The 26,657-nt window shown below is 43.5% G+C and overlaps 1 protein-coding gene across 2 annotated transcripts in view; it reads right to left on the bottom strand.

Moving 5' to 3' along the window:
* The window catches only part of UGGT2 (UDP-glucose glycoprotein glucosyltransferase 2), a 1,586,510-nt gene that overhangs the window by 352,782 nt on the left and 1,207,071 nt on the right, over window positions 1–26,657 (bottom strand). For both annotated transcript variants that reach the window (XM_078657956.1, XM_078657957.1), the window contains 4 exons: window positions 24,850–24,945; window positions 22,696–22,798; window positions 20,726–20,805; window positions 783–972 (listed from right to left, as the gene is read on the bottom strand). In XM_078657956.1, the coding sequence (XP_078514082.1) occupies window positions 783–972; window positions 20,726–20,805; window positions 22,696–22,798; window positions 24,850–24,945 (469 nt within the window). The remainder of the gene's footprint in view (window positions 1–782; window positions 973–20,725; window positions 20,806–22,695; window positions 22,799–24,849; window positions 24,946–26,657) is intronic.

The following is a 26,657-nucleotide window of genomic DNA, read 5'->3' as shown; positions in this document are numbered from 1 at the left end:
AAGGTCTTTTGGCCTATGCAACGCATACGCGCTGCATAGGCGAGACCTAAAAAGGTTTAAGTGCAATCCGGGTTCTCCACCAAATAACATAGTAATAATTAAATTAAGGAATAAACGCTTTTGAAAAAATTAAAGTAATGCTTCTAGTTATCTTGTGTGAGGAAATTAACTGGCCTTTCTCCTGATTTTTTCAAGGGATAGGTACAGAGCTATGTGCCTGAGGCATGGATCTAGCAAGACAAGTGTGTGCATACATTTATAAAAATGTAATACCCTTTTTAAAATATCAGAATCAAAAGCAAGTTTTTCCGATAGTTCCCCAAAGAGGTTGAGTGTGTACTACCCCCAAAGGCAGCAGGGGATATTGAAATAAACTGAAGGTTACGTTTTTAGTTCCACATTTAAATATCCTAGCAATTGCAAACAGTAAAGAGAATTCTGAAGAACAGTATCCGACAAATTGTCAACAGACCTAAAATCGGAAGGATGATATTCAGATATTTATTTACACAATCATTGCTAGATAAAACGTGTCAGTGCATCAGGCATCGGAAATAGATTTTCTGTTCAGTCAGGGGTGGATAAGTGCAAGACATGATTAAGGGTCAACTTTGCAGAAGGCAAAAGGTTTTTCCAATCAGGGCCTATAACCAGGTCTGGAATTTCATGAAAGCCTGGGGTGGGAGGAAACAAAGGCATGATGAACTGTACTAACGGCAAGGAATAAGAAGACCTTTAAACATGGCAGCATAAATGTAAAAAAAATAGGTTATAATACTTACATCTTGTAACTTGATATTATCAAGATCACAGGAGCTGTGAACAGCTTCCACCAACCAGCTTTCAGGGGTATTCATGTTCAGTGTAAGAAGAGGGGAGTCAGGCATGTCAATGAATTTTGCCACTGGTCCTGATGAAATACTGTTATTGGACAGAAATGTAACTTCTGACTCCAGGACAAAACGGTAAAAGCTGTTGAGGATAAATACATTCAAATTTAAATTAAGCAAAATGAAAAGCAAGAATCTGAATACTCAGTTAATTATTACTTTGACAGCTTTTCATCATCATAGCCATTAAATATTGTGTGGTAATCAAAATGGCTACTCCTTATGTGCCCTGGATATGAACAAACACTTCTGACCACTGCTGGTTTCTCTGCTTCAGTGAGCTGTTTCGTTGTTGGGTAGAGGGGCTCTAATTTCTATTTCAAACAGTGCCATGTTTTACATGTTTGCTTTCTAGGTTTAATCCCTCTTGCTTGGTGTAAGCATTTTCCGCTGTAAGAGTCCTATCACGGATATCCCTTAGCCACCCCAGTGAATGATTGTGTATTGCAATAGTAACTATGCAGCGTCATCAAGAATATCAGAGGTAGTACAACGTGCTGTTAGAGAAAATACCTGACACAGGTTTATTAGCACAGGTAATGGGCTAACTTATGGGTGATCCAAAAGGGGCAGCTAGTGTTGCCATCCTAAAGTGGCTTTCCCACCCGACTGTACAACAACTCATCAGACGCAGCAACGTAAAACAGCTTACTAGGATTCACCCCACCACTGGAGACCAACGTCCAGAGAAAGGTAGCTCCCACCCGGGTGGAGTGGTTAGAGGGCAACCCACACAACTATCAAAGCCTCTACCGATGAACACAGGGGCACCGCCGCGTTCACCAAGGGCCCCCGTCGGATGGGTTCCAGTATTGTGACCACACCCATTTATTTGGGCAGTGTTATCTGGTAATTTACTATTCAATTCAATTCATGACATTTATAGACAACACAGCTACCTCTGAGGAGGTGTCCCAGCATTAGTAGAAAGGTCGCAAGAGTGAGGGAGGACCTAATGATTACAAGCCCACAAGAGAGGTAACAAACAAAAGGGTTTTAAGATTGAGTCTGAAGACAGATTCCTAGGGGCTGCAGCGAGGACTGAGCTTCAATGTGCTCCACAATTTGGAGGCCAGATACATGAAGGAGTTCCCGCCTCTTCTGGCTTTATGTATGTGGGGAACATGCAGTAACTTGAGATTGTTGGACCTCAGAGCTCTGTATACAAATGGCAGAAAACACCCCCAGACATGACAGGGTTCCTCATGGCCCATACCAGTCTTTTATGGTTAATGGAGTACAAAGAAGGAGGAAGTCATGAGAGGCAGTAAGGTGAATGCAGTGCTAAGTTACCACTGGCCAATCGAGTTGCCCTATGTGAGGCGTGGACAGCAGTACTTTCAAAGCAGAGTGAATCTAGATAGACTTTTCCACTTCAGACTCAGTGCATCTAGATACTTGTGTTTTAGTGTAATGGCAATGATTATCTGTTCCTTTTGGAACCAGCCTGGCACTTCCAGGAGACTGTTTATGTGGTACAAATATCTTAGGTCATGCCTAGTTAAACATGGATGACTACTTAGAGAGACAAATGCCCAGAAGGGCACACTTGTTTGGAGCACAGACATAATCTTGTGGTTTTCCTTTCTTTCCTCACTATGTGGATGGACTTCCATTGTTTCACTTTGGTCCTTCAAACTAAACAACAATAAATGTTTCCTCTGGCTATATACATCATACAGAGTCAGGATAATGTCTATGTAGGACAATATCCAGAGAAAAGACTTGGACAGACATAACATTGTTTTCCAGATTTAAAGAGGGAAGTTAAACTCCATGCCTCCAGTCTGCAAACTCGCCTTCCATCCTTAATGACGGTGGTGATTTAGAGATGGATACACCTAATAAACCTTAACAGTAGGCAATTCAAGTGCAAAGTAACTGAAATGTTATGCACTATAACTAACAGCTATTACTCCATTACATTTTAAACATTTTGATAATGAACAAAACACTACCTATATTGCCTTTTAAGGGTGACATCATCAACTTCTTCAAGTAGGTACCAATGTCCAAAGAGCCACTGTGATTGGCCTTCTACCGGACTACTAGCATTCATGTCTCTTGAATGGTGGCACCAGGATGTATGTCGCCAACTTAGAAAACAATTTAATAAAGAGAACGCTAGGTGTAGAACTTTGTGTGTACATTGACCAAACACTTAGGACTATACCGTTCATGTGACACATTATTTCTGCACACACACTAGTATTATTATTCTTATTTATTTAGAGAGTGCACACTACAAACCAACTTCCATCCTGATGGTAAGAGACTACACACCTGTGAACAAAATTCTATTTGACAATGACAAATTAGTAAACATGATATTCTTAGCTGTCCGTAGACCATAAGAACAAGTTACTACCTTTGGTAATGATGTCTGGTGGATATTCTATGTACCTGCAGATTCCGTACCTCTTGTATCTTGCCAGGTGCCAGACTGAATCTGGAAACTGAAGTATCTCTTGTGCTGTGAGGTGGTACCACAGCTTTGGGCTCTCAACATGATATGTGTCATGGACACTGACATCAGTTACCCCCCCCCGCTTTTTTCTACCCCCCTCCAACCCCCTTGAAGGCGGAGATGAGGAATTGAAGGTTTTCATAACTTACTTAGATTAGGATCCTACCATAAAAACAAGCTCACTTCTCAGAATGGGGAGGCGGAAGGGAATCTGTAGGCACAGTATCCATCAGAATGATAATAAATTAAGGCAAGTAACATGTTCTTTTGATGGATACCTATTACTGTACAATCCTCACTTCTTGAATCAATACCACACCAGCACCTACAATGTGGTGAGTCGGAGGAAACAATGCAACATCAAAGAAATGCAGTACTGATTTGCCAAAATGGCCATCTCTGCAGTCTTTAGATTTTGGAAAATAGTATCTGGTGAAGGTGTGCACCAACGACCAGGTTGCGACCTAGAAAATGTCCATCATCAGTACTTCCTGGGAAAGGGCCTGGGAAGTGGTGTTGGCTCTGGTAGAATGGCCTCTGATTCCCTCTGCAAGCAGCTACTTGGCCAAATCATAGAATATTTTAATACTCAGGTTGATATGTCAGGAAAGTGCCTGCTTTTGAATCGGCTTGCCCTTTTTAGAAATGGAAAGTTGATAATTTACCACCACATCATGTGCGTTATCTATGTAAAAGCTAGAGGCACTACGAAGGTGTACATGGTGTAGTCATTCCTGCTCCTTAGTGAAGAGTGAGGAAGAACTTTGGTAAGGTAATGGACTTGCCTCCATGAAAGGGAGTGACTTCCTTAGGAAGAAAGAATGTCCTTGCTGGCAGAAGCAGCTAGTCTGGAAAAGCACAGTGAATGGAGGTGGACCAGACAAGGCTTGTAGCTCACCAACAAGCCTAGTTGACGTGGTGTCAGTAAGATACTTCAACATCAGAAGTCTCAAAGAACAACGGTACATTGGTCCACAGGGAGAACATATCAACAATATGAGTACTAAATTAAGGTACCACGGAGGCATCATGAACAGGGAAAGGGAAATTTGAACAAAGAAGACTGATCTGGTGGTAAACAAGGAAAGACCAAAATGCCTGATAAATAATCTTTAGCTATGCACACAGCAAAGCTTTGCTAGGCAAGAGATATTGCAAAATGCAACGCGTCAGACATGCATGCCGTACGAGAATCAACATCCATCTCCAAGCAGTATGTAAAAAAAATGGACCATCCACAGGACTGACAGATTTAATCGAGGGGCAATGAGCTGACATGACGATAGTGACTAATTCTGAGGGCTGATTGAAGGACCTCAAAGGACCTCAAATTGCCCTGCTCAATCTCCAGGCAAGAAAGTGGAGGCTCTGGAGATTGGGGTGTAGAATCTGGCTCTCAAACTTGGGAAAGCTTTGCTCTAAGAGGGAGCATGGGGACACATGGCAAATCCCACACGATCTGCATACCACACCCTTCTTGGCAAGACCGTACTTGGCCAGTATGGGGTAATCCAAAAGCATGGCTGGAGACAAGGAGTACTATACTCAAGATCTGAGGAACCAGGGGCATAAGAGGAAATGCATAACGAGGTGGAAATCTCCATCTCCATCTCAATTGAAAAACATCCCCCAATGCTCAATGCAAGGGATATTGAAGAGTACAGCAATGAGCATTGCGCATATTTGCGGGTTGTTTAGAGTACCGCCTAAGGTGTGTCTCTAAGGGCAAATATGTTTTGGACCACCTCTGGTGGGAGGCTTCACTCACGTTTGATAAGATTTCTCCAACTCAGGCTTTTGGCTCTGTAGTTCAGAAAGCCTGTCAGGTGGCTGGCCACTAGCCAGATCCCATGCTTGTATGCCCAGGCCCAGAGTCTCAAACATTCACAACAGAGAAAGTGACACCCTGCTCCTCCCTGATTGCTGACATACTACATCACAGTCCTATTGTCTGTCAAGCTCTGAACAGACAGTGGGCAAAGGGAGGGGAGGAAGGCTTTTTGGGCCGTGTGATATGCCCGCAAGTTCAAGTAGGTTGATATTAATAGCCTGCACCTCTTAAGACCAAAGGCCACTGATCTCCATTTTCTCCAGGTGGGTACCCCATGTCAAGATAGATGCATCTACCACTACCCTGGGAGATCCTGATGGTGCCCATCAGATCTCCCCCATGCAGGAATCACTGCTGACGAAGGCATCACAGGCGAGCCCAGATGTGCCAGCGTGCATACGTGACGCAGTCTAAGGGGAGACAGCACAACTAGCAGATGAAGGTACATCAGGCTTTGAACTTGAGCTCCCTCCAATAACATAAGAATAATATCCTGAATGCCCCGGATCCTCTGAGGAGGGGCAAAGGATCTCAAAGACATAGAACACGGACTGGGACTGCACGCTTTTGAATAGCAGACTCAGAGAGGGCTCTAGGTGAGACTTGGGCATGCTAATAAAAAAACTCAAATCGAACACCAGGGTCGCTGTTACCTGTAGATGGCCCTACACCAGTTGTGACAAGTTCATCTTAAGCAGCCAACCACTGAGATACAGGAATAATGAATCCCAGACCTTTTTAGATATGGGTATGCTGCAATCACTGCCATAACCTGGTGAAGACTTGGGTGCTGATGTTAGCCCAAACTGAAGGACCGTGAACTGGTAGTGTGTGGAGTCTACCACAAACTGCAGTTACCTCCTATGCGACTGCAGGATCAGGATGAGGAAAACTTTCTACAAAATGAGAGATACCATTTAGCAGAAGAGTTCATGAGTTAGGGACTGCACCTTGAACTTTTTGTGATGCAGGTAAAAGTTGGAGAGCCTGAAATTCAGGATGAGATGCACAACGTCAGAGTTCCAAAACTGCCTTACTCAGTACAGTATAGATTGAAGTCACTTCTGGGGGAGCTGGACCCGTAGGGCACGCCATCTCCATTTTGCAATGCCAGATAGTGTCTAAGGATGGATGCAGCAACTTAGCCACCTCTGTTGAGAATAAACCTGAAAAAGCATAGAGAACTGCTCATGAGCTGTGTCAAAGGGCACAGAAAAAGGAAATTCTACGGATCCCGTGATGTAATGCCAGTGCCGTTTCTGGATCAGAGATGGAGCCAAAGCCACCTACTGGTGGAGAATAGCTAAGGAAATCTTACAAATCCAGTCTCGCATCTGGGGAATATTCAAAGGGTGGGGAATCTGCAGGCATGAGAGCGCATCAGAAAGGTCGGGTTATCCTAAGATTAGAGCAAATATTAAGCTCTTAATAACAATCACTAAGAAATGTATACATATAGACGGTCCACATTTTCCAACTAGGAAACAAGGTAGACCGAATTACTGTAATTATTGCAAAGAATACAACTGTTAATTGGCTGACTAATGATACAGGCCAATACTCAGTAGTTTAAGCTGCAAGTCCTTAGATGATAGCCCAGAAATTTAAAGAATACTACCAAATAGTGTGGGCTCGTACAAATAGGTATATGTGAGATTGCCACAGTGATGTAACAGCGACAAAACCACATGCTTATGTGACTGTAATTTACAGAGATCAGGTTTATCTTGATTAACAAGGAGACACGACTGATGTTGTGACTTAGCATAAGATGCCTAGGACCCACACTACGAGCCGAAGCTGTAATTTTCCCAAAACAGGGACTGGCTTTGTGTTGTGGGCACCAGAAAGAAATTAGATGACATAAGGGTTCGTAAGCAGAGCCAAATTAGACTCGGCTCCTCTTTCAACTAAGAGAGGGCCCTGCTGAGGGAGAATGAACAACTGCAATTAGATAGCAGGAAGATTCAAAGAATTTAAAGATTGTAGCTAAAATACGTTGTGCTTTGCGGATCAAACGTTTGAATCCGTTTAAAGCTGACTTACTGGTAAATGAGTACCCTTAAACTGGGTATTGGTAACAACTGGTATTTTAATCACTTAGCAGTGAGAGAAGAATGTTATGAAGAGCTATGTAGTTGCAGGCAAGCCAATTCCCTCTTTTCTTTTATTTGAAAGTGTTCAAAAGAGACTAAGCTGCATTCAACACAAAGCAGCAAAGAGGACTTGAAATTACAGGGGGAAAAAAATCTGTGAATGCGCTGTCCTCTTAGAGGTCGAAAAATGCTCTAAATTACCTGAATTAATGGCATCTCTGTCCTATCCGGTCTACATACACATGGACCTGCATCCCCATCCAATTCATTGAGCCATGGCCAAGCTCCAAACAAAAAAGTTATTTACCTTCGATAATGCTATTTCTGGGGGATACTCGATGTACCTACACATTCCTCACCAATTGAATATCCCAGGAATAAGTCTGGTTCTGGAAAATCTTCAATAGCTCTCCCATGATAGCAGGGGGCACTGGCTCAACATCAGTGCTATATTTGGCGTCCCTGTGATGTCACCATAGTCATAAAGCACCCCTGTTTGTGTGCTGACGTCAGATTAAATCCATATTTTATGCACCTTTGAGGCAGACAGATAAGACTAACATCAGAAAGACTGGTGCAGTGTTTTGTAACATGATGGAACAACATCAAGAGGAAATTTGAGATTACCAGCAATGCAAAGGGAAGAATCTGCAGGCAGATGGAGTATCCACCATAAACAGCATCACTGAAAGTAAGTACATTTGTCTTCTGATGGATACTTCATCCTGCAGATTCCTCACCTTTTGATTAGATTCCCCAAGCTGTCCCCAATTAGGGGGTGGGTGCATGGTGCATTAGACCAACAAATCCTGAGGGACTGAGCTTTCGAAGTAACCTTCTCTTCTTACTTCTGAGCCCAAACAGTAATGCTTCAAAAAAGTGTAGAGAAAGGCCCAGGTCGCTGCTTTACAGATGTTCAATACCTCCACTCCTCTTACAAGCACAGAAGTAGAAGACTTGGCTTTGGTGGAATGACAGTCAACACCTTCTGGTGGTTCTCTGAGTGCCAGAGGATAGCACATTTTGATGCATATGATTATTCATCTTGATAAAGCCCTCCTATGCACTGCCTTGCCTTTCATCTTTCCACATAGCCCACAAAGAGCTGGGCATCAGGTTTGAAACCTAATGTTCTGTCCACTTAAAAGATCCCTGCTCTTTTAGGGTCAAGTCTATGAAGTCTCTTTTCTTCCTTCATTGGGTGATTAGGAGGAAAGAAGGTCTAAGGGTAATGGGTTGGCCTAGGTGAAATGGAGTAACCACCTTTGACAGGGATGTAGCCCTGGCTCTTAACACCAACTTGTCAGGAAAGAAGGAAGTGAAAGGAGTCTCCATACCCAAAGCATGCAATGTGCTAACAAGTCTAGCTGGTATTATAGCGACCAGAAATATTTTCTTAAACGTGAGCAAACATAAGTGGCAACTGTGCAAAAGTTCAAATGGTGAACACATAAGGAACATGAGAACCATGTGAAGGTCCCATTGAGGCATTATGAAGGGAGATTGGGGAACTTGTTTGTAAGACCCTTTAAGAACCTCAGAACAATAGGCAATTTCAACAGGGATGACTGATCAGGCACACAGAGGAAAGCTGAGATGGCATATATGTAGCCCTTTACACTGTCCACTGCACACCATTACTGGACTAGCGAAAGATCGAAATGTACCTTGTCTAAAGATCTATCCAGATGTCCACACTCCATTCAGCAAAGTTATTCCATCTGCTTGAGCACACTGTCTTTGTGGAGTGTCTACAGGCACATAATATGACATCTACCACTTCACGGGGCAAGGAAAAAGAATTCAGCTTGTCTCGGTCAATCTTCAGGCATGGTGTTGGTGGCTATGGAGACTGGGTGTATACCCTCCTCCTGCAAATGAGGTCAATCCAGCGAAGGAGACTGAGTGGAGGGCACTAGGAGAGATGAATGAAGTCTGCATACCACACCCTTCATGGCTAATCCGGGGCAATCACAATTAATTAGGGCCCTGTCAAGGTGAATATTCCCCAGAACACGAGGATGCAAGGGTATGGGAGGAAACAGGTAATGAAGCAGAACATTCCACCTCAGTTGAAACACATCCCCAATTCTTCCTGCATTGGAAACTGGAGCGCAAAGAATTTTGGGCAGTAAGCATTCTGATGAGTAGCAAATAGGTTGATTTGAGGAGACCCCCAGAGCTGAAATATGTCTCGGAATACCTCTGGATAAAGACGCTACTTATGGTCACCAAGAGGTTGCCAACTGAGACAGTCCGCTTGCACGTTGACCACTGCAGCCATACGATTTGTCAGTAGACAGATCTGATGGTCCTTATCCGAGTACCAGGGCCACAGAGCTTCTCCACAGCGGAGGTGTGATCCTGCTTCCCCATGGCTGTTGATGTACCATGTCATGGTTGTAATGTCCGCCCAGATTTGTACAGACTGGACATGAGACCAGGGAGAAAGGTGTTGAGTGTTAGATGCATCACCCGTAATTCCAACACAATGATGTGCAATACATTTTCTTCTGGGGAGCTGAGGCCTCTGATCTTCACCTCCTCCAGACTGCCTCTCCATCAAGGCATCCACAATAACTATTGTCACCGAAGGGGGAGGGTGGATCAGCTTTCCTTAGAAGAGACTGCTGTCGACACCCCACCACTGTAGGTCGGTTGCAGTTTTCATAGACATTTTCATACAAACTTGAAGATCTACACTGTATTGGAGTCACTACCCACAGAGGCCTCACTAGAAGGCCCTACTGTGCCAGGGTGCCTGGGTGACCAATAGAAGGCAGGTGGCTAGCAGACCCAGCAGGCATAAGACCATCAGGACTGGAGCGATTGCTTACTTCTGAAACACCGGAATCATATCCTGAATGTTGTGAACCCACGAGGAGGAGGGAAGGCTTGATTCACTATGGTGTCCAATACTGCCCCTATGCACAGTATGTGCCCAGAGAGCACAAGGTGCTACCATGGCTGGTTGATGGAAAAGTGCAGATTGAACAGCAATTTGGCTATCATGTGTAAATGGCGAGACACCATCTCTGGCTTTTAGGAGCCAGTTGTCCAGGTAAGGGTATACTGGGATTCACTAACATCTGAGATGGCCCACAACCACTGTGAAAACTCGAGGAGCAAAAGTGAGGTCAAACGGAAGAACTGCAAACTGGTAGTGTTCAGATCCTACTGTGAAGCGTAGATTCTTCCACTGTGATCAGATGAGTGATATATGGTAGAAGGCATCCTACAGGTTATCAGACACCATGCAGTCTTCTGCTTCCAGTGCTAGCAGTACTTGAGTTAGGGATAGTATTTTGAACTTTTCCTTTTTGAGTAACCAGTTCAGGTCCCGGAGGTCTAATATCGAATAAAACCACTGTCCTTTTTGGGGACCAGGAAGCACAGGGAGTATCATACCTGGCCCCATTCCTGCTCTGGAATCAACTCCCCTGCACCTTTGAGGAGTAAGATTTAAACTTTGTGGAGTAGGATTTGAACTTTCTGCTGTAGCAGTCATAAATGATTTGGTGGAAGTGTCTGCAACTGATGAGGAATGGGAGGGGGTTTATGTTGGAAATGTAGGGCATGGCCCCATTCCACAATCTGCAAGACCCAAAAGTCTGAAGTGATGGACCGCCAGACCTGTGGAAAGGAGAAAAATCCTTTGGGAAAGCCTCACAATTTTGAAAACTGTTGATAATCCGTTGTTTGGGTCTAGGGGACATGCAATTTTGCAGTGGCTTTACTGTCTTTAAGCCTCTCTTATACTGAACCGGCTTTTGCTCCTAAAAGGCGGGGGCCATCGAAGGGAAGGTCCTTCATAGTTGCTTGGGCATCCTGGGAAAAAACAGAACTACGCAAGCATGCATGGCATCATAAAGAAACTGATGTTCCCATGATCCTTGCCACTGTGTCTACTGTGTCACGGCTAGATTGTATAACCTCCTTGGCCGCAGCTTCCCTGTCTCCCACCACCTCTGTAAAGTGACCTCAAAGGCCCTCCAGCAGAACAGAGGCTAGTGCTTGTTCCATGTCTTAGTGTGCATGCACATATCAGCCAAGGAGGCAAGTGACGCTGAGCAATTTTAGAGCCATTCTCTCAGAAGAAAACACCCTTTTTGCAAACTGCTCCATCTGTTTTTGATTCTCTGTCCATTGGCATTATGGAAAATGAACTAAGCGCTAGTTTTCAGGAGCAAGAAGCTTGCCCTACACCAGACTTACAGGTGATAGGTGCGAGGATGAAAGCTGGGTCCCCCTTTGCGGGCTTATAGAACCTTGTTATGGATATGGAGACAGCAGTGGAAGCTGCCAGCTTTTCCCAACCCTCTAGTATAGGTTCTATTAATGCCTCATTTAATAATAGCAAGGGTTAAGAAGCAGGGGTTGTTCCAATGCTGTAGATAAACATACTGTGCACACTCCTGCTGCCTCATGTTGGGCATGGATGTGGCAATTTTTTTTTCTTTGAAGAAGAGGCTTATGTTTCCAAGTGACCTGTGACACCTCCACCCGCAATGAACCAAGACATACGCTCCACCTTAGATAATGTTTTTCCCTATGTGTAAGTGTAAGTAGGTATAGAGATGCAAATCACTAGAGTGTGTATACTAAAAGATGAGTATAGATTTAAATATTATATACAGTGAACTTGCATGGGGGAAGTGAGTGGGCACATGTGAATCTACAGCACTACAAGCTGCAAACCCATTGTTTACAAGTAAGTACTGTTTTCTGTTTGCAGCATGAGCTTGCAAATTGAATGTGTGCTAGGAAAAAAATATAGTGGGTACTTGGCTTTGGCACAGCAGCCTGATATATGTTTGAAAACCCTAGGCCCACCTTTTACATTGTTTATTCCATTTGAGACTTCCCAAAAGCTACATAGAGCTGCTCGGTTTTCCTAACTGCTTTTGTACAAACAATGTAGTACCCAAGAGCTGCACTGAAGCTCAATCAACATTTTTAACAGTGCCTCGGTGCTGCTCTGGATGGCACCTACACACATGCACACAGGAATGTGTGTGTTTGCGACTCTCAGATCTTTTGGGACAAGTTTCACCATGTAAAAAGCTGTGATTGAAAACAGGAAAGCCAACCCATCATGCCAATACATACAGAAAACTCACTCAAAGATGCAAATGATTATAGTGGGATGAAAGACGGTACTTTCTGAATAGTGTGTGTTGTTGCATGGTGTTGTGAGTGAGTAATAGTGACATGAGGCTTTGCCAGACAGCTAAATCAATTCTGAAAAAGAACCTGCAAATGCAGTACCCTATATCTCACCTATGCCTCTTTCAATGTCATCCCCAACATATATACGCTCCATATACTTATGTATCTTTATATGAATTACTTTACTCATAATTTAGCATCTCCAATGCACAACCCTATATCTCACCCTATAACTCTCTCAATATATCCTCTACCTCACCCTTTGACTTATCCCAAACCTCATTCTACTATTCTCTCCAATGCACTGCCCTATTTCTCACCCCATACCTCTCTCAGTATATCCTCTACCTCCACTCTGACTCATCCCAAACCCCATGCTGCTACTAGGATCATCAAAATAACCCTTTCTAGACTGTTTTTCTTTTTTACCCCCAGAGTTTTATATAGCACGAACTTTGACCCGAAGGTATCAGGTATTAGAGCGCTTTACATAAGCACCAGTTGCGTTACATAAGGTCACCTTCATATTTTTTTGGCACAGGGAGGTTAAGTGATTTGCCCAGGATCACAGGATGTTGAGCGACGTTGCTGAGACTCGAACCCGGTTCCCCCTATTTTAGGTCGACCGCCCTAGCCGTTAGGCCACATCCTCTCCACTCATCCCTGCTCTACCGCTCCTTGTATCATCTCAAGCGTCTTTTACTATTCAGATCTCCCAAACATGCCTCTCTAAACCCCCCCCTCGTGTATTCCTCCTAGACTCATCGGATACCTCATCTTTCTCCCTAACCCACTTCCAGAGACTCTTCCCCTTCCAGCTCTCCTTTAATCATCCCAAACCCCCTCCAACTGATATGATCTCCAAATTAACACTTTCTAGACCCATCCCTCTTCTATCCATTTCAATCCAACTAACAGACTCGCATGTACATCGCTCAAATGAATTTCCTATTTTTCTATACTAATTCAATAGTAATCCTTTTTGGGTTCAGAAGTAGCGTGCTACTTGCCAAAAGAGTTTTGACGCCTCGTCAGGGGTAGAAAGCGCTATATCAATGCAATCACAATACAATAGCAATGCCTCAAATTAATGTAGGCCTAAATCACAATGAGCCATGTGTAGGAATCCCGTGATGAGTCCTGAAAAAAGCACTGAACAAAAGGTGGCAGAAATTGCTGTTCTTCTTATAATGTGTAAGTGCTAGAGAATAGTGCTTGCCGATTGTTCTCTCCACTTGACGCTGTAAAGTATTTTGAAAGAGAATAGCAGCAGTTTCTCAATTTGCTTTTCCAACCTGCAGAAGAAAATTTCCGTTCTGACAAGGGTATAACAAGAATATTTTACTCATTTTGAACCAAGGTCACGGTGAACATCCATCTGTCCCCTAGAGCCATATTATGGATGCAACAATATTTCTAACAGTTTTCTGTTATGTTAAAAGGGATTTCTAAAGCTCAACAAATGCCAAGAGGGTATCCTGGCACTAGGGGAGGGGGATGTGAGCTCAGGCAGATGGGAATGCAAGGCGAGCGGACAGGATTTAAGAGGAATATAATTACAGCGATGGGCAGCAGAGTGACAGTCTGCCTGGCAAGGTTTATTTGGGGGGGGGGGGCTCGTGGACTACTACGTGCTCAGCAGAGAAATAGGGAAGACAGCAAGAAGCAAGATACGGCAGGATGTTTTTTCCTAATGTACAGAGGGCCTAGGCTGCAAATGGGTCTATGAACTAGGCATAGGGCTTTTTTTTTATTTGATACAATATTTGATATGTAAACAAAGAATACTCTAACAGGTTCAGAGATTGATGCAGAGGTTGGCAGGTTGAGGGGCCGTACTGCGGCATTTTGAATAATTTATGGATGCTGCATGAAACAGTTAGGTAGACCAAAAGCATTGCTGCAGTCAAGACTAGATGTTATTCGAGAATGGATGATGGTTTTGCAGGCTGAGGATGGGAGGAGAGGGACAATCTTGCCTAGCATCCTGAGGAAAATGAAACCATGCCTAATAACTTGATTGATGTGCAGGTGGAAAGAAAGATGTTGAACAAAATGAACCTGAGGTTCTTGCATGAGGAAGCCGGTACAGGGGTATCCCCATCGTCGGTGAGTCACCAGGTGGGGAGTCATTTGATAGAAAAGCTGGCCAGCCATAAGATCTCAGTTTTGTCCCCATTTAGTTGCAGCAGTTCTGTATCCATCTGGAAATAGTGCTCATGCAGGAACAGAAGCTAGCTGCTGCAAGGTCTGACTGCTTGGCAATCAAGACTACGGTCTGTGTGTCATCTGCATAGGACATGACTAAATGATCAGATGACATTGGGACTATATAGGCAAAAAAGAGAGAGACGCAAAGAGCCTGAAAAGGACCCGACGGATGAGATTGGAGATAGAAGACCTAAAAACAGGTAATAATACAGACTGGGTTCTAAAGGACAGGAATAAGGATAGCCACTTGAGGGTCTGGCTCCTGATGCCTACATTAAAGAGTGTTCATCGGAATTGGATGGGAGTGTTGAAAGCTGACAAAGTGTAACAAGATGAGGGTGACAGAGTGTCGTTGGTCTAATAGTAATCTGAGGTCATCAGTTACTTAGACTACATCGATTTCCATATTTCCATACTGTGATGCGCGAGGAAGACAGTGTGAATAGTCCAGGAGATGGTCACTTTACAGAAAGGAGAGCTGCTTATGTACTGAACACTGCAAAATGTTAAATTGATAAGGGACAGTCGTTTTGAAAAAGTTTGGGATCAGCTAGGAATGTTTAAACAGGGGAGCAAAATGGGCATATTTCCAGTTGTCTGGGATCATGGCAGTGACAATGGAAAGACTGCAGATGTTGGTGAGTGCAGGACCAATGACTTCTAGTCCAATGCGACAATACAGGAAGGGCACGGGTAGATAGGAGAACCAGATTTGGTTGAATGCAGAGGAGAGGATTGCCAGGTGGGTTGAAAGAGTCCCAGATAGATATTGCTGAATCCATGGTGGTCTGGGGCGTACAGCTGAAATGAATATCAGATATTCTGCTAACAAAAAGTTAAAGGATCTTGGCATAATTATTGAAAAAGGTGGAAAGGTGTAAGACCTTTAACCGTAAAAAACATTTCGTGGAAAAAAAGTGCTGGGGCATTGATTTTGTTGGCACAATAGAAACACCAAACTCCTCTGATTTGCTGATGGTATTTTCTGATCAATGCATTACCAATTTTTTTTATTGAGTTATAAGAAAGGTTCCATTGCCGCTGTGAGGAAATGTAATTGTGTTTGATGGGATTCAATTCCTTCATGTACCAAACAGCAAAAGGCGTACTTCTGTGAGGTAAAGTGTTTTTAAAAGGAGCCATTGGTCACGTGCTCAAGAGACCAAAGCACTAAAGGAGCCTGCAGAAGTAGAAATATCGAGGAGTCGGGATGAAGAGTAAGAGGCAGATTGTGTAAGACAGATGAAAAATTGGCCAGGGTGCTCTTCTCCCAGGAATAGTGGCTAGGAGTTGCCCCTTGGGAAGCCGAGGGTTTTTAACACAGGTTGAGGGAAGGGTGCAAGGTATGGCTGGGTGGTTGGTCCAGGTTAACAAGAATAGTTGCACGGTCTCCTAGGTTGGAGAAGATGGGATAGGGAGGATGGTAAGATCTGATCAGGAGTGGGGATTTAAGAGAGAATCCAAGTGCCTCCAAAGAAATGACAAGGAAATGAGTATCAGGGGAATCGAGGTACTCAAGATCGGAACTTAAAGTCACACTGGAGCATGAAGTTGGGGACCAGTGGGGTGGTATATCAAGGCATTAGAGTAGCAGGTGGTAGCAAGGAGATTTAGGGAAAAGAACAAGATTTCCTCATTCTGGTATTGTGGAGTCGGCAAGATGGTACAGATCAAGGAAGACCAGTACATAATGGCTATAGCTCTGTCACGCTTTCCCTGGTGGTCCAATTGGAAGATAGAGTGGTTAGGAGGTACATGTTAGGGGCTAAATGCTTCTGCTGCCAGGTTTCCATGAGCAAAAAGATATGTGTGTAGTGAGAGGAGACAAAATCATAGATATTAAGGTGATGCTTGAGGAGTGAACGAATATTCATCAAAAAGCAATTATGGAGGGGGACAGAAGAAGTGTCATGTGGATCAGCTGGGCATAGGGGGCTAGACAATGGTTTGGAAGTGCGAGGAATGAGAAAAGAGAAATGACACACAAAACAGAAGACTGTGCCCAAAAGGAAGGATGAAGAAACAGGACTGCAGGGGCATGACCTACCTGGAGGGCTGAGCACAAGTAGCGTATACTCAGAATAGAGAATTACTGGCAGGGGCTGGATGTAGAGAGAAGCAGGGTCCCTGGCACTGGCTGCACAAGGGCTTGCCTTTGATGCACGTTTGGAACACAGCCACATGTTTTAAGTATGCCTCCATATGCGGTGAGCACATCCAGAAATGCTGATCGTGCCAAAGGCGAAAGTGGGGTGGGAGATTAAAAAAGAAACTGGAGTCCATCAGCTCCTGTGGTGGCTAACAGCCTCTCTTTATAGTCGGCTCTACTCAGGAAAACAACTTACAATTAAATGAACGGTGCAAAATAAAACCCATAAACCGAATAAAAAGTGGAGGATCGCTGCTGTGTGGGGCCATAGACCTCCACTAGGAACAACATACAAGGAAAGCAAAGCCTTTCAGGGGTGAGGCTGTTGACGGACCTGGCAAATGCAACAAGCATTGGCATAGCCAATAGGTCTCGCTTTTTGGACCTTATAAGATTTAGTTATGCAGCACAATATCCTTGGTCCAGTAACTTCAACTGCTGTACGGCTAAAAACGTATAAGGTCCCAAAGGCGAGACCTATTGGCTATGCCAATGCTTGTCCCTCTTGTAACGTATTGTTTGCTACCTCTTCTTGTATCTTGTTTGCTTTTGTTACATGCACAATTGTCACTTTTTCCTCATGTAACTTAATGGTTGCTTTTGAAACATTCCCACTTGCACATTTCTCCTCATGTAGCATTACTGTTCCTATTGTGAAGCGCTCTGACACCTTCGGGTAAAGTCTGCGCTATATAAAAACTATTAAAATAAAATAAAATTACATTAAAAAAAAAAAACCTGTGGTCCAGAGATAGGCACCCTGGCCGCTGCACCACAGCTCTTCCACTCTCCAGGGTCCTCCTTTATGTGGGTCTCGCTTCCCTAGTCACTTCTCATTCAGCGCCAGACAAAAGTGTCAGACTCTGCAGGGTGGGCGGACAGAGGCTCTGATTGGACAACCCGTCGCCCTCACCCACCTGATTGGTTACTGAGACGTCCAATCAGAGTCCCCGAGTGGCAGGCACGTGTCAGCTGCCAAAACAGACATAATTCATATAAATATAATAAGAGTGCGGCCTGCAGGGAGGGCGGGGCCACTGGCCGCGCAGGCGCTTGAGGCGCCCCCACCTTCCTGCCGGGACAAGCCCAGGAGCCCGTGACATGCCCTGGGACCAGGAGACACTGCAGCGGCCGCGGGAGGTAAGGTGGGGCTGGATAAGAGGGGGCTCCCAGTCCGGAAGGACTGTAGTGCTGGGGCAGAGTCCATCGCTCATCCGAAGGGCAACATTTATAGGAGGCCGGTGGGGCTGGATAGGAGTCAGTCACATACCGGGCAGAGCACAGTGCCTCGGAGAGGCTGGCAGGGCTGGTAAGGTCACACACGCCAGGCCTGCAGGAGGGACTCTAAAGGACGGTAAGGCTGGTGCAGAGTCACTCAGATGTCACACTTGAAGGAGTGACTCCAAAGGGCAGTAAGGCTTGTGAGGTCACGCACGACAGGCCTGCAGGAGGGACTCTAATCTAAAGGGCAGTAAGGCTGGTGTGGAGTCTCTCGTGCCTTAGGTGCAGGAGTGACTCTAAAGGTAGTCACTTATATGCTTCAAGAGTGACTATAAAGGGGCGGTAAGGCTGGTGCAGAGTCACTCGTGTCAGGCCAGCAGGGGTGACCCTATGGGTAGTATGGCTGGTGTAAAGTAGCTCGGGTCATGCTTCCAAGAGTGACTCTTAAGGACGGAAAAGCTGGTGCAGAGTCACTCACATGTCACACTTACAGGAGTGACTCTGAAGGACAGCAAGGCTATTTTAGTCAGCCATATGTCACACTACCAGAAGTGACTAAAGAACAGTGTGGCTAGTGCAGGGTCACTCGGATGTCACGCTTGCGGGAGTGACTCCATCGGATAGGTTGGCTGGTGAAGAGTGGCTCATGTTTTGCCTAAGGAGGGATTCAAAAGGACGGTAAGGCCGATGCAGTCACTCATGTCACGCTTGCAGGAGTGATTCTGAAGAAAAGTAAGGCTGGTGCAGAGTCACTCGTGTCAGGCCTGCAGGAGTGATTCTAATGGACAGTAAGGCTGGTGCAGAGTTACTCGTGCCTTACGTGCAGGAGTGACTAAAGGACAGTAACGCTTATGCAGAGTCCGTCACACATCATGCTGGAGGCACATCTCCTCTGGGTGCCAGGTATGGCTGGGGCCTGTCAGTCACCTGTCAGGCAGGTTTCTTGGCATCATTAAAGGCCCCCCTTAGCATCAACGCCTTTACATCTTCGAAATCACCCATTGGCTCGCGTACCTTGGCACTCACTCACTGGCATTTCTTTTTAAGCAGGAATCTCCGCCCACTGCAGTTTGTAATTTTGGAAATGGCTGTACTATAGTTTTGCAGTGACGTTTGTGCACTTCTCGATTTTTGATTAGATTTTAGGCTATGAGTTAATGGACTCTGGACCCCTGGCTTCGAATCCTAGCCATCCTACTAGACAGCATTGTGTTAATATAGGCAAAAAGCTGGGGCTGAGTTCACTCTACCTACTCAGATTAGGAGCACTTCGAAACAAGAAGTATTATGGGCGATAAGAACCCGTCGCATTCACATTTACTGGTTACAACGATCAGAAAACCGTTAAACTCGTTAAAAGAGGCGGCGGCTGTGCTCTTTCCACTCATGGAAACTCGCTGTGGGTTTGAATTTTCCCTCCTTCCTTCCTTTGACGCTGAAACGTGACCCTTTCTTTACCGCCGGCTCCGCGGTATCTGGGCTGGAAACTCGGGCCCCAGGGAGGGTCTGAAAACTCGGGCCCCAGGGAGGGTCGGGCAATGAAGGCGCTCCGAGTCTGTTTCAAATACTGTGTTGAATCGGGCGGGGGTAACAGAGGCAGACGGTGGAGCGAAGAGAGGTGGGGTGTTCAAGTATTTACGCCCCATTTCAGACCAGCTTCGGGGTGTTTTTGCCCGAGAGGTGAGATCCAATCACTTTCACGTAGACAGGCTGCTCCAGTGTTAATTCTATGTAGCGCCACATTTGTTTATGTTCTGCTGCGCTATATTCGTATTCATTCTACCACTCCGTGCTATACAATGCTTGCATATGGTGCAGATCAAATGGAATCCCCCTTCGTTCTAATGTCTTGTAACATAGGACTGTTCCATGACGTAAAACCATATCATGAATAGTTCAAACAAGCAGAAGCGCTCGCGGTAGCAGGGGGAGGGGAGAGAGGAGGGGGCCTGCGCGATTCCCTTTGCGGGAGCGAGCAGCAAGGCATGATAATTGATAACATATGGTGCCAGCTGCTCGCTCCCGGAAGGGAATCGCCAAACGTGCACGCTTTGCCATTGAAGGCAATGGAACTCGTGCACGTTTGGGCGAAAAGGGGAACCGATGGCTAAAGGTCTCTTTCCTAAGCAGCGCATACGCGCTGCGTAGGCGAGACCTAAAAACTAAACTGACTACATCTTGTCAGTGTCACATGAACACACTACTAAAGCACAATGACACACTTGAGCTTAAATGTATTTGCAGAACTCCGCAGCAGATGGCATGGGAAGATTGGAGACGGAGATATCGAGACGGAGATATCCTGTTCTCGTTTTTTTGGTACTTGCAAGTGTTTCTCAAGGTTGCATCTGCAGTGGTTAGAATGCATTGTTTAACAAATGTTACTGATGTTCCATGGAGGAGATGTTAGTCTATAATGAACGCACATCTGTTTGTCGTGCCTGAGAAGTGATCTTTTAAGTAAATTTATATTGCTGGACGAGGGTAGGGTTAGGGTAGTATTATCTGCGCTTAAGAGTTTTGTTATCAGACGTTTTGCTGGAGCTTAGGCTACGTGGTGGGTATCTGTAAGTGGCACTAGCAGACATGCAGCAAAGTGTAAACAACATCTGTGCTTTTCGGTATTAGCCTAGGTTCTGAAATGATTACCTGTATGTAAGAGAGATTATAGAATGATTGACTGGTACTCACCTTTTTAGAGGCATTTCTGACAGCATGGGTCTGCAATTCATAAACATTCTCAGCTTCATGTTGACAATCCTTCCAAGAACCTAAGAGGAAATTATTTAATTATCAAACTGTCCTTGTTTTAAAATCACACCATTCAATTTAAATAGGAAATACAGACATATTGTCATTGCATGTGTTCTGGTAGCAAAATACCAACTACTCACAACGCTGCAGTTGCCGAAAAAGATCGCTCCTATAATATTTTTTAATAAATTACAAATTCAACTATTTTTTTTTCAAAAGGCTAAATGGACGGAACCAGTTATGCACATAGGGGAAGTGATTTTACATGTTCAATGTAAACGCATGACTATGTGTGTGTGTGTGAAAACTTAAGCTATAAACTCGTATTTCAAACAAGGTATCTTTTTCGATTTAATTGTAATTAACTTGTACCCGTTGCCAAGCAACAGGTGCTCTTCAAAATAGGTGCCAAATGTATTTAATAAACTTACACTCTACCACTGCTTGCAATAGAATTGTGTAGTTTTTGTGCCTCGGGTTCACTGGGAAAACCTTTTCCAGTTTGATTGGATTCCACAGTGTCTTAAGCTCCCTGTACACTCTCTTTCACTAAATCCATTAGCTATATCAGCTCTTTGGAAACAAGTGACCTCACATCTCCTCTATTCTCTCAGTTATTTATTTGCAGTTTTATAGCTTGCGAATCTGTGGCAAAGTCATTAAAGTACGTCACACGTTTTTTAGGGGGGGGGGCTTCACAGGATCACGGGATTATGAGCCCAGGCCGGCTGGATCCCAGGTTCCAAGGTCGGCAACTGGCCGCTTGGGCAGATCTCTTCCCCCGTTAGAGTAGTTATCAAAAGGCGGTTCAATTGCGGAGGTAACAAAATCATAAATACGGTTAATAAGGTTGAAAAAGATCTGGCGTCAATGCAGGGACATCACTAATTATCTGGTTTTGTGCTTCAGGTCGTAACCTCCAGGGCAAACCCAAGGAAAATCAAGTTAGATCAGGGGTCTCCACCTTTTTTTTTTTTCTACGAGATGCTTATGCTCAATGAAGATTATCCAGAGCTACTAGTATTATTAGTGTTGGATTACTATTAGTAACCACATCAGACACAATTACATTAGTGGCCACCCCATGTAAAGTTAACAGCAGTGATCACCTCAGTGCATCAGGCAGGACTGCCAGTGGTAATGTAAAAAAGGCTTTATCGATTTGGAATGCCTTTGGCATGGGTAACTAATACCAGCCATAGCTGCAATGCACCCGGTACCAAGGTAATTCTCTTAGCAATACATTTTTCCAAAGCAGTATGATCTACCAATCAAATGTCAGCATTAAATATATTTTGAAATGTAAGCAGTTTTTCTCCAGACATAAGGTTATCAGTTCAGCAAAAACACACATGTTTGTCTTGAATACACACTTTTCAATTTTGGCATACATAAATTCAACCAAGCAAAATGCAACTGGAGAGCTACAAGCAGCTCACGAGCTTCTCGTTGGAGAAGCCCGAGTTAGATAACCACTGTTTTACTGGAGCAGACTCACATTTATTGCCTGTGTTTTTCTATGTTAAACTTGTTTTGCTATTTGTATAGCACTCCGATACCCAGACGTGTCATTTCCATGCGATAGAAAACTCCTTGAATAAATAAATACAGACACAAAATGACAATGAAAGAAGCTCTGAAACAAAAACCGAGATGCCATCTAAAGCCTAGTCACAACATCTTGCGTACCTTGGCCATCCCACCAACCCACATCAGCCTACTCCGTATACTACACACCGAGGGCATACATCTTAGACAATACATTTGAATAGCCAAAAATAGGTCTGAAACACTGGTAAAAATACCCATTGTGGCCTGGACACCCGATCTACTAATACCTGGCCTCCTGAAGATATTTTTAAAAGAATAATAACATGCACACACTTCATGTCACACATGAATCTTACAATCAAGAAGTGCGACATCTTCTGGGCTTCTCTTGTCAGCGGGTCAACAACAGCAAGGACATCAACGAATGGTTCACTTTGTTGTGGTTCCTTCTTTATCACACTGCAACAATACCCAAAATGCAAAAGTAAATTAATTGAAAACAAATTGAAGAATTGCTGAAAAGCAGGCTTATTGGCTCTAAATACAACATTTTTACGACTGTTTTGAGAACTTTCAATGGTAACTTTGGCTGCATCTATAGATGCACATTCTCTTGTTTTTTTTGATAATGCAAATATTATTTTATAAGTATAACAAAGTAAATCTATATCATGATTGAAATCTTGCAGTTCATTTGGTAAACCTTCGCACAGGGTTTTTATTCCTACTGGGTTAAAGCAGGTAATCATTAAAGAGATAGATAAACTCCTTAGTTGCTGAGGTTTTGCCACCCCCAGTGTGGAGCCCTTTTTAGTTGATTGGGACATTTCGCCCTTTAGCCTTCATAACGTTTTTTCACAAAAGATCAAAGTCAAATTTGCATCTTTTTCCACACATTTTGGGAATTCGAAATATATTGCTGGTTTGTGAAACCGATAAAATGTCCAAAGCAGAGCAGATAATTCGTTTTCTTTGGGAAAAATGACAAAAAAAGTGCTGTGCAAGAAAGCGTATGTTTTATTTGTATCCTACAAGTAGCATCAACAAAAGGTTTGCTGTATAGAGATAGCTATATTCACAGCTTTCAGAAATAAAACAAAGAGGTAAAACAACAAAAAAAAAACGTTACCACATTTTTAGCAGTCTTCTAACCAGTCGTCAATTGTTCCTGTTTTCTGTGGGTTTAATCTACTTGCAGTCTGAGGTGGAAACAGGTGTGAAACCCGTAGGACCCTGACAGCGATACATTTCTGAAAATACATCATTCAGAATTCTGCTAGGGGTCATTTGTGTAGATTGATCAGGGTTTTCCCAAAGAAACTAATCGTTGAAAAAATAGATGAACATGAGGAGTAAAAGATAGCAATTAACAACGTTTTCATCTGTAATTTCTTGCTCTGATGGCCAATTTAAAACAGTAACCTACTGTCACGTCCGTCAGAGGCTTCTATTCACAGGAATGGGGTTTGCTGGTTGTTTTAAAACACAACCAGAGCCAATAACTGAGTTACAGTTTAGAACGATTCTGTTATTGTCTACTAGATATGCAGCAATTTATATGGTAAAATCAAAGGAATGAAAAATGTATATGAAGGATACGTATGACTTTTTTAAATGTGCATAAGACACTGAGTTTATGAATAGTGGCAATATGTACACCTCTGAAATTTGGGGTTACCTACACTATTGTGATTCAGAGGGCATTTTGCAAAATGTGTTCTTTCTTGAACACTGGCATACATCTGGAAGCCAAAAATATAAAGAAATCCAGTTGGTAATAACAAATGTTCTACTGTTCTGTCTGTCTACATTTTGTCCAGATACAAATGGTACCTCACTTGCATGGCTGGGCCTACAGCCGCATCAGCAGAGGACCTAAAACGCAGCGTGCTCCACGCTGTAGCTGTTGAAACGCAGCGGATGAACGTGTGTAACCTCTCTAAGGACATCTATGTTAATTACACCACTCACTTGTAAACCATGCATAGGTGGCTCTCCACACTGCATACTTTACCCGAAGAGGAACAGCAGAAAGGGAAGAGACTGAGCCCATGCATATCCAAAGCAGTTGCTACTTCTGCCACCACCACACCAACTAGCGACACTGATCATGAACGTCTTGGATAAGTACACCTGATTCAACCTACATCTCAAGGCAAGACCGTCGGTGGGTATGTGGACATGATCATGATCCAACATATTAAGAACATGGCAGAAAGCCAAATGTGCAGCAATCCCTAAGGAATTACCAGCAATAAGACGAAAAAAGGTCTCATTTGATAAACCTAGGTGTACTTCCACGGTGAATAACACTGTGTTTTTATTCCTTGAATAAGAGTTTTACATTTGTAGCACTTAATGTGCCTTAGAGTACAAACACAGTTGCTCATATACATTAGGTATATAATCCTTCACATATCTCTGATGCCTTTCAGCGTAGATTAATCTTTAGAAATATTTTAAACAAAATAAAAACAAAGAATACAAACATTTTTTGTTCTTACACTTACCTAAAGCTCTCCTTAAAATCTTTGAATTTTAGTCTAGTTTCTCCTTTAGGTAGGGAAGACAGAAGTGCATCTACCTTCAAAACCATATCACTGCCACTATAAAAACATAACGGAAAATTCAATCAACATAATTTTCTGACTGTATTTTTTGAGCTTGAGAAATCTAATATCACAACTGTCTTGACAAATATTTATTGTATGCGAATTGTCCATGGCAGAAAATCTACAGGCATTTAGTATTTTTGCATTTAATTATTTGGTTTTCAATATGGAAAATTAAATCCCTTGACAAAGACTTGTCCTTCTCTCCTGCAAAGTTACAAAGTGGTGTGTTCCATACTCTTTCCTACATATCATCATGGTCATCCGTGAATAAACTCAGTAGTGCCGGGGAAATTGGCAGTGGCACTGCAAATGTTCAGTAAAAGCCAGATAGGTTTATCTTTGAGAGTACTCACCACATTTGCATGGTCCATTCACCTGGGTACACCGACTTTCCCTCCACTCTATTGCACATGCAATTGTGAATCTCCATAGTTATAAATGACACCTTCACACAGAAAACTGCAGATACTGACTTTCCTAATCAGAATCATACGTTTTCAGTGCAGAATATACACTCTATCTGCCCCAGGTCTGACTTTTGTGCGGAAATAAATTAGGATTACTGCCTTTAATGGTGTTTGAGCAGATATGCTAACAGTTATATACCATTTGTACCTCTAGTAACTTTAGTTGATACTTTTCTCTTTATTAGGAACTTGTATGAACCTTAACTTAATGAAAAAACAATTCAAATAAAATGGTAGATACCTAGGGAATGGGCTTCTGATTGGCTAGGGTATGCCCCAAAGCAAGGCACAACCCACCACCTAGTCAGGGTAAGTTAGATACACATCTAGGATAACCTGTACTCACCCTCTGGTAGCTTGGCGCAGAGCAGGCCGGCTTATCATAGGAGGCAATGTGTAAAGTATTTGTGCAAATAAAACACACACACACATGCACGCACACACACAATGTTTACACCACAAAGAGACTCCACACAGGGTTAGAACAATAGGCAATATTTATATCTGCAAAATAAGACCAAAATGACAAAAATCCAAAGAGAAGATTATGAGGTGGCCATTTTTAAATGAATCCAAGCAGTGCTTTTTAAGAATGTATGAGCATGTTGAAAATACAAGTTATAATATAAAGCCTGATTTAGATGTTGGTGGATCAGGTCCAGCCGTCACTCTTTTGACAATCTTCTCTTCCTGCCCGCCGACTTGGCGGCTCACTCACCTGATTTAGGTGTTGACAGGTCCATAAGTGAAACCACCATAGTACCTCCGACTCTGCTAGGAATCTTCATCGGCATCAACGGCACCATAGACAAAAGCAGCAGGCGGTGGGACTTCGGCCAAGAGTTCCACAGAGATAAGTACGATGTGCCATTCCGTCGAGGTACCTGTAGCTAGACCCCGTCCTACTTTGACTTGGTGGAATTGAGGGAAATGATTTAAAAACGTAAATATTTTCCTTCTTTCTGCTTCCATCTTGCAGCCCCTCATCCAGGTACCTCCTTTGCTTATCCAACTCCACCACAACGCCAAATGAATCCTTTGTCGCCGAGATCTAAGTTAAGCCCTCCTTTGTATCGTTGACATGTATTTCTGTATTGCTCTTACAAGCAATATTTTTCTTATGTGTCATGCAGTAGTGTTAATTTTCCTACATATCAAGGTAAATTGAACACGCCTGTATTGACACTTAAAAAGATATTTGGTGCTGTGCTCGTGGTGACTGTGGGTGGGCATTCA

Source organism: Lissotriton helveticus, chromosome 8, assembly GCF_964261635.1.
Source record: "Lissotriton helveticus chromosome 8, aLisHel1.1, whole genome shotgun sequence".
In the NCBI taxonomy this organism is placed as follows: domain Eukaryota; kingdom Metazoa; phylum Chordata; class Amphibia; order Caudata; family Salamandridae; genus Lissotriton; species Lissotriton helveticus.
Note: the sequence above shows the minus strand (reverse complement) of the source record. Positions and strands in the feature narration are given on the sequence as shown.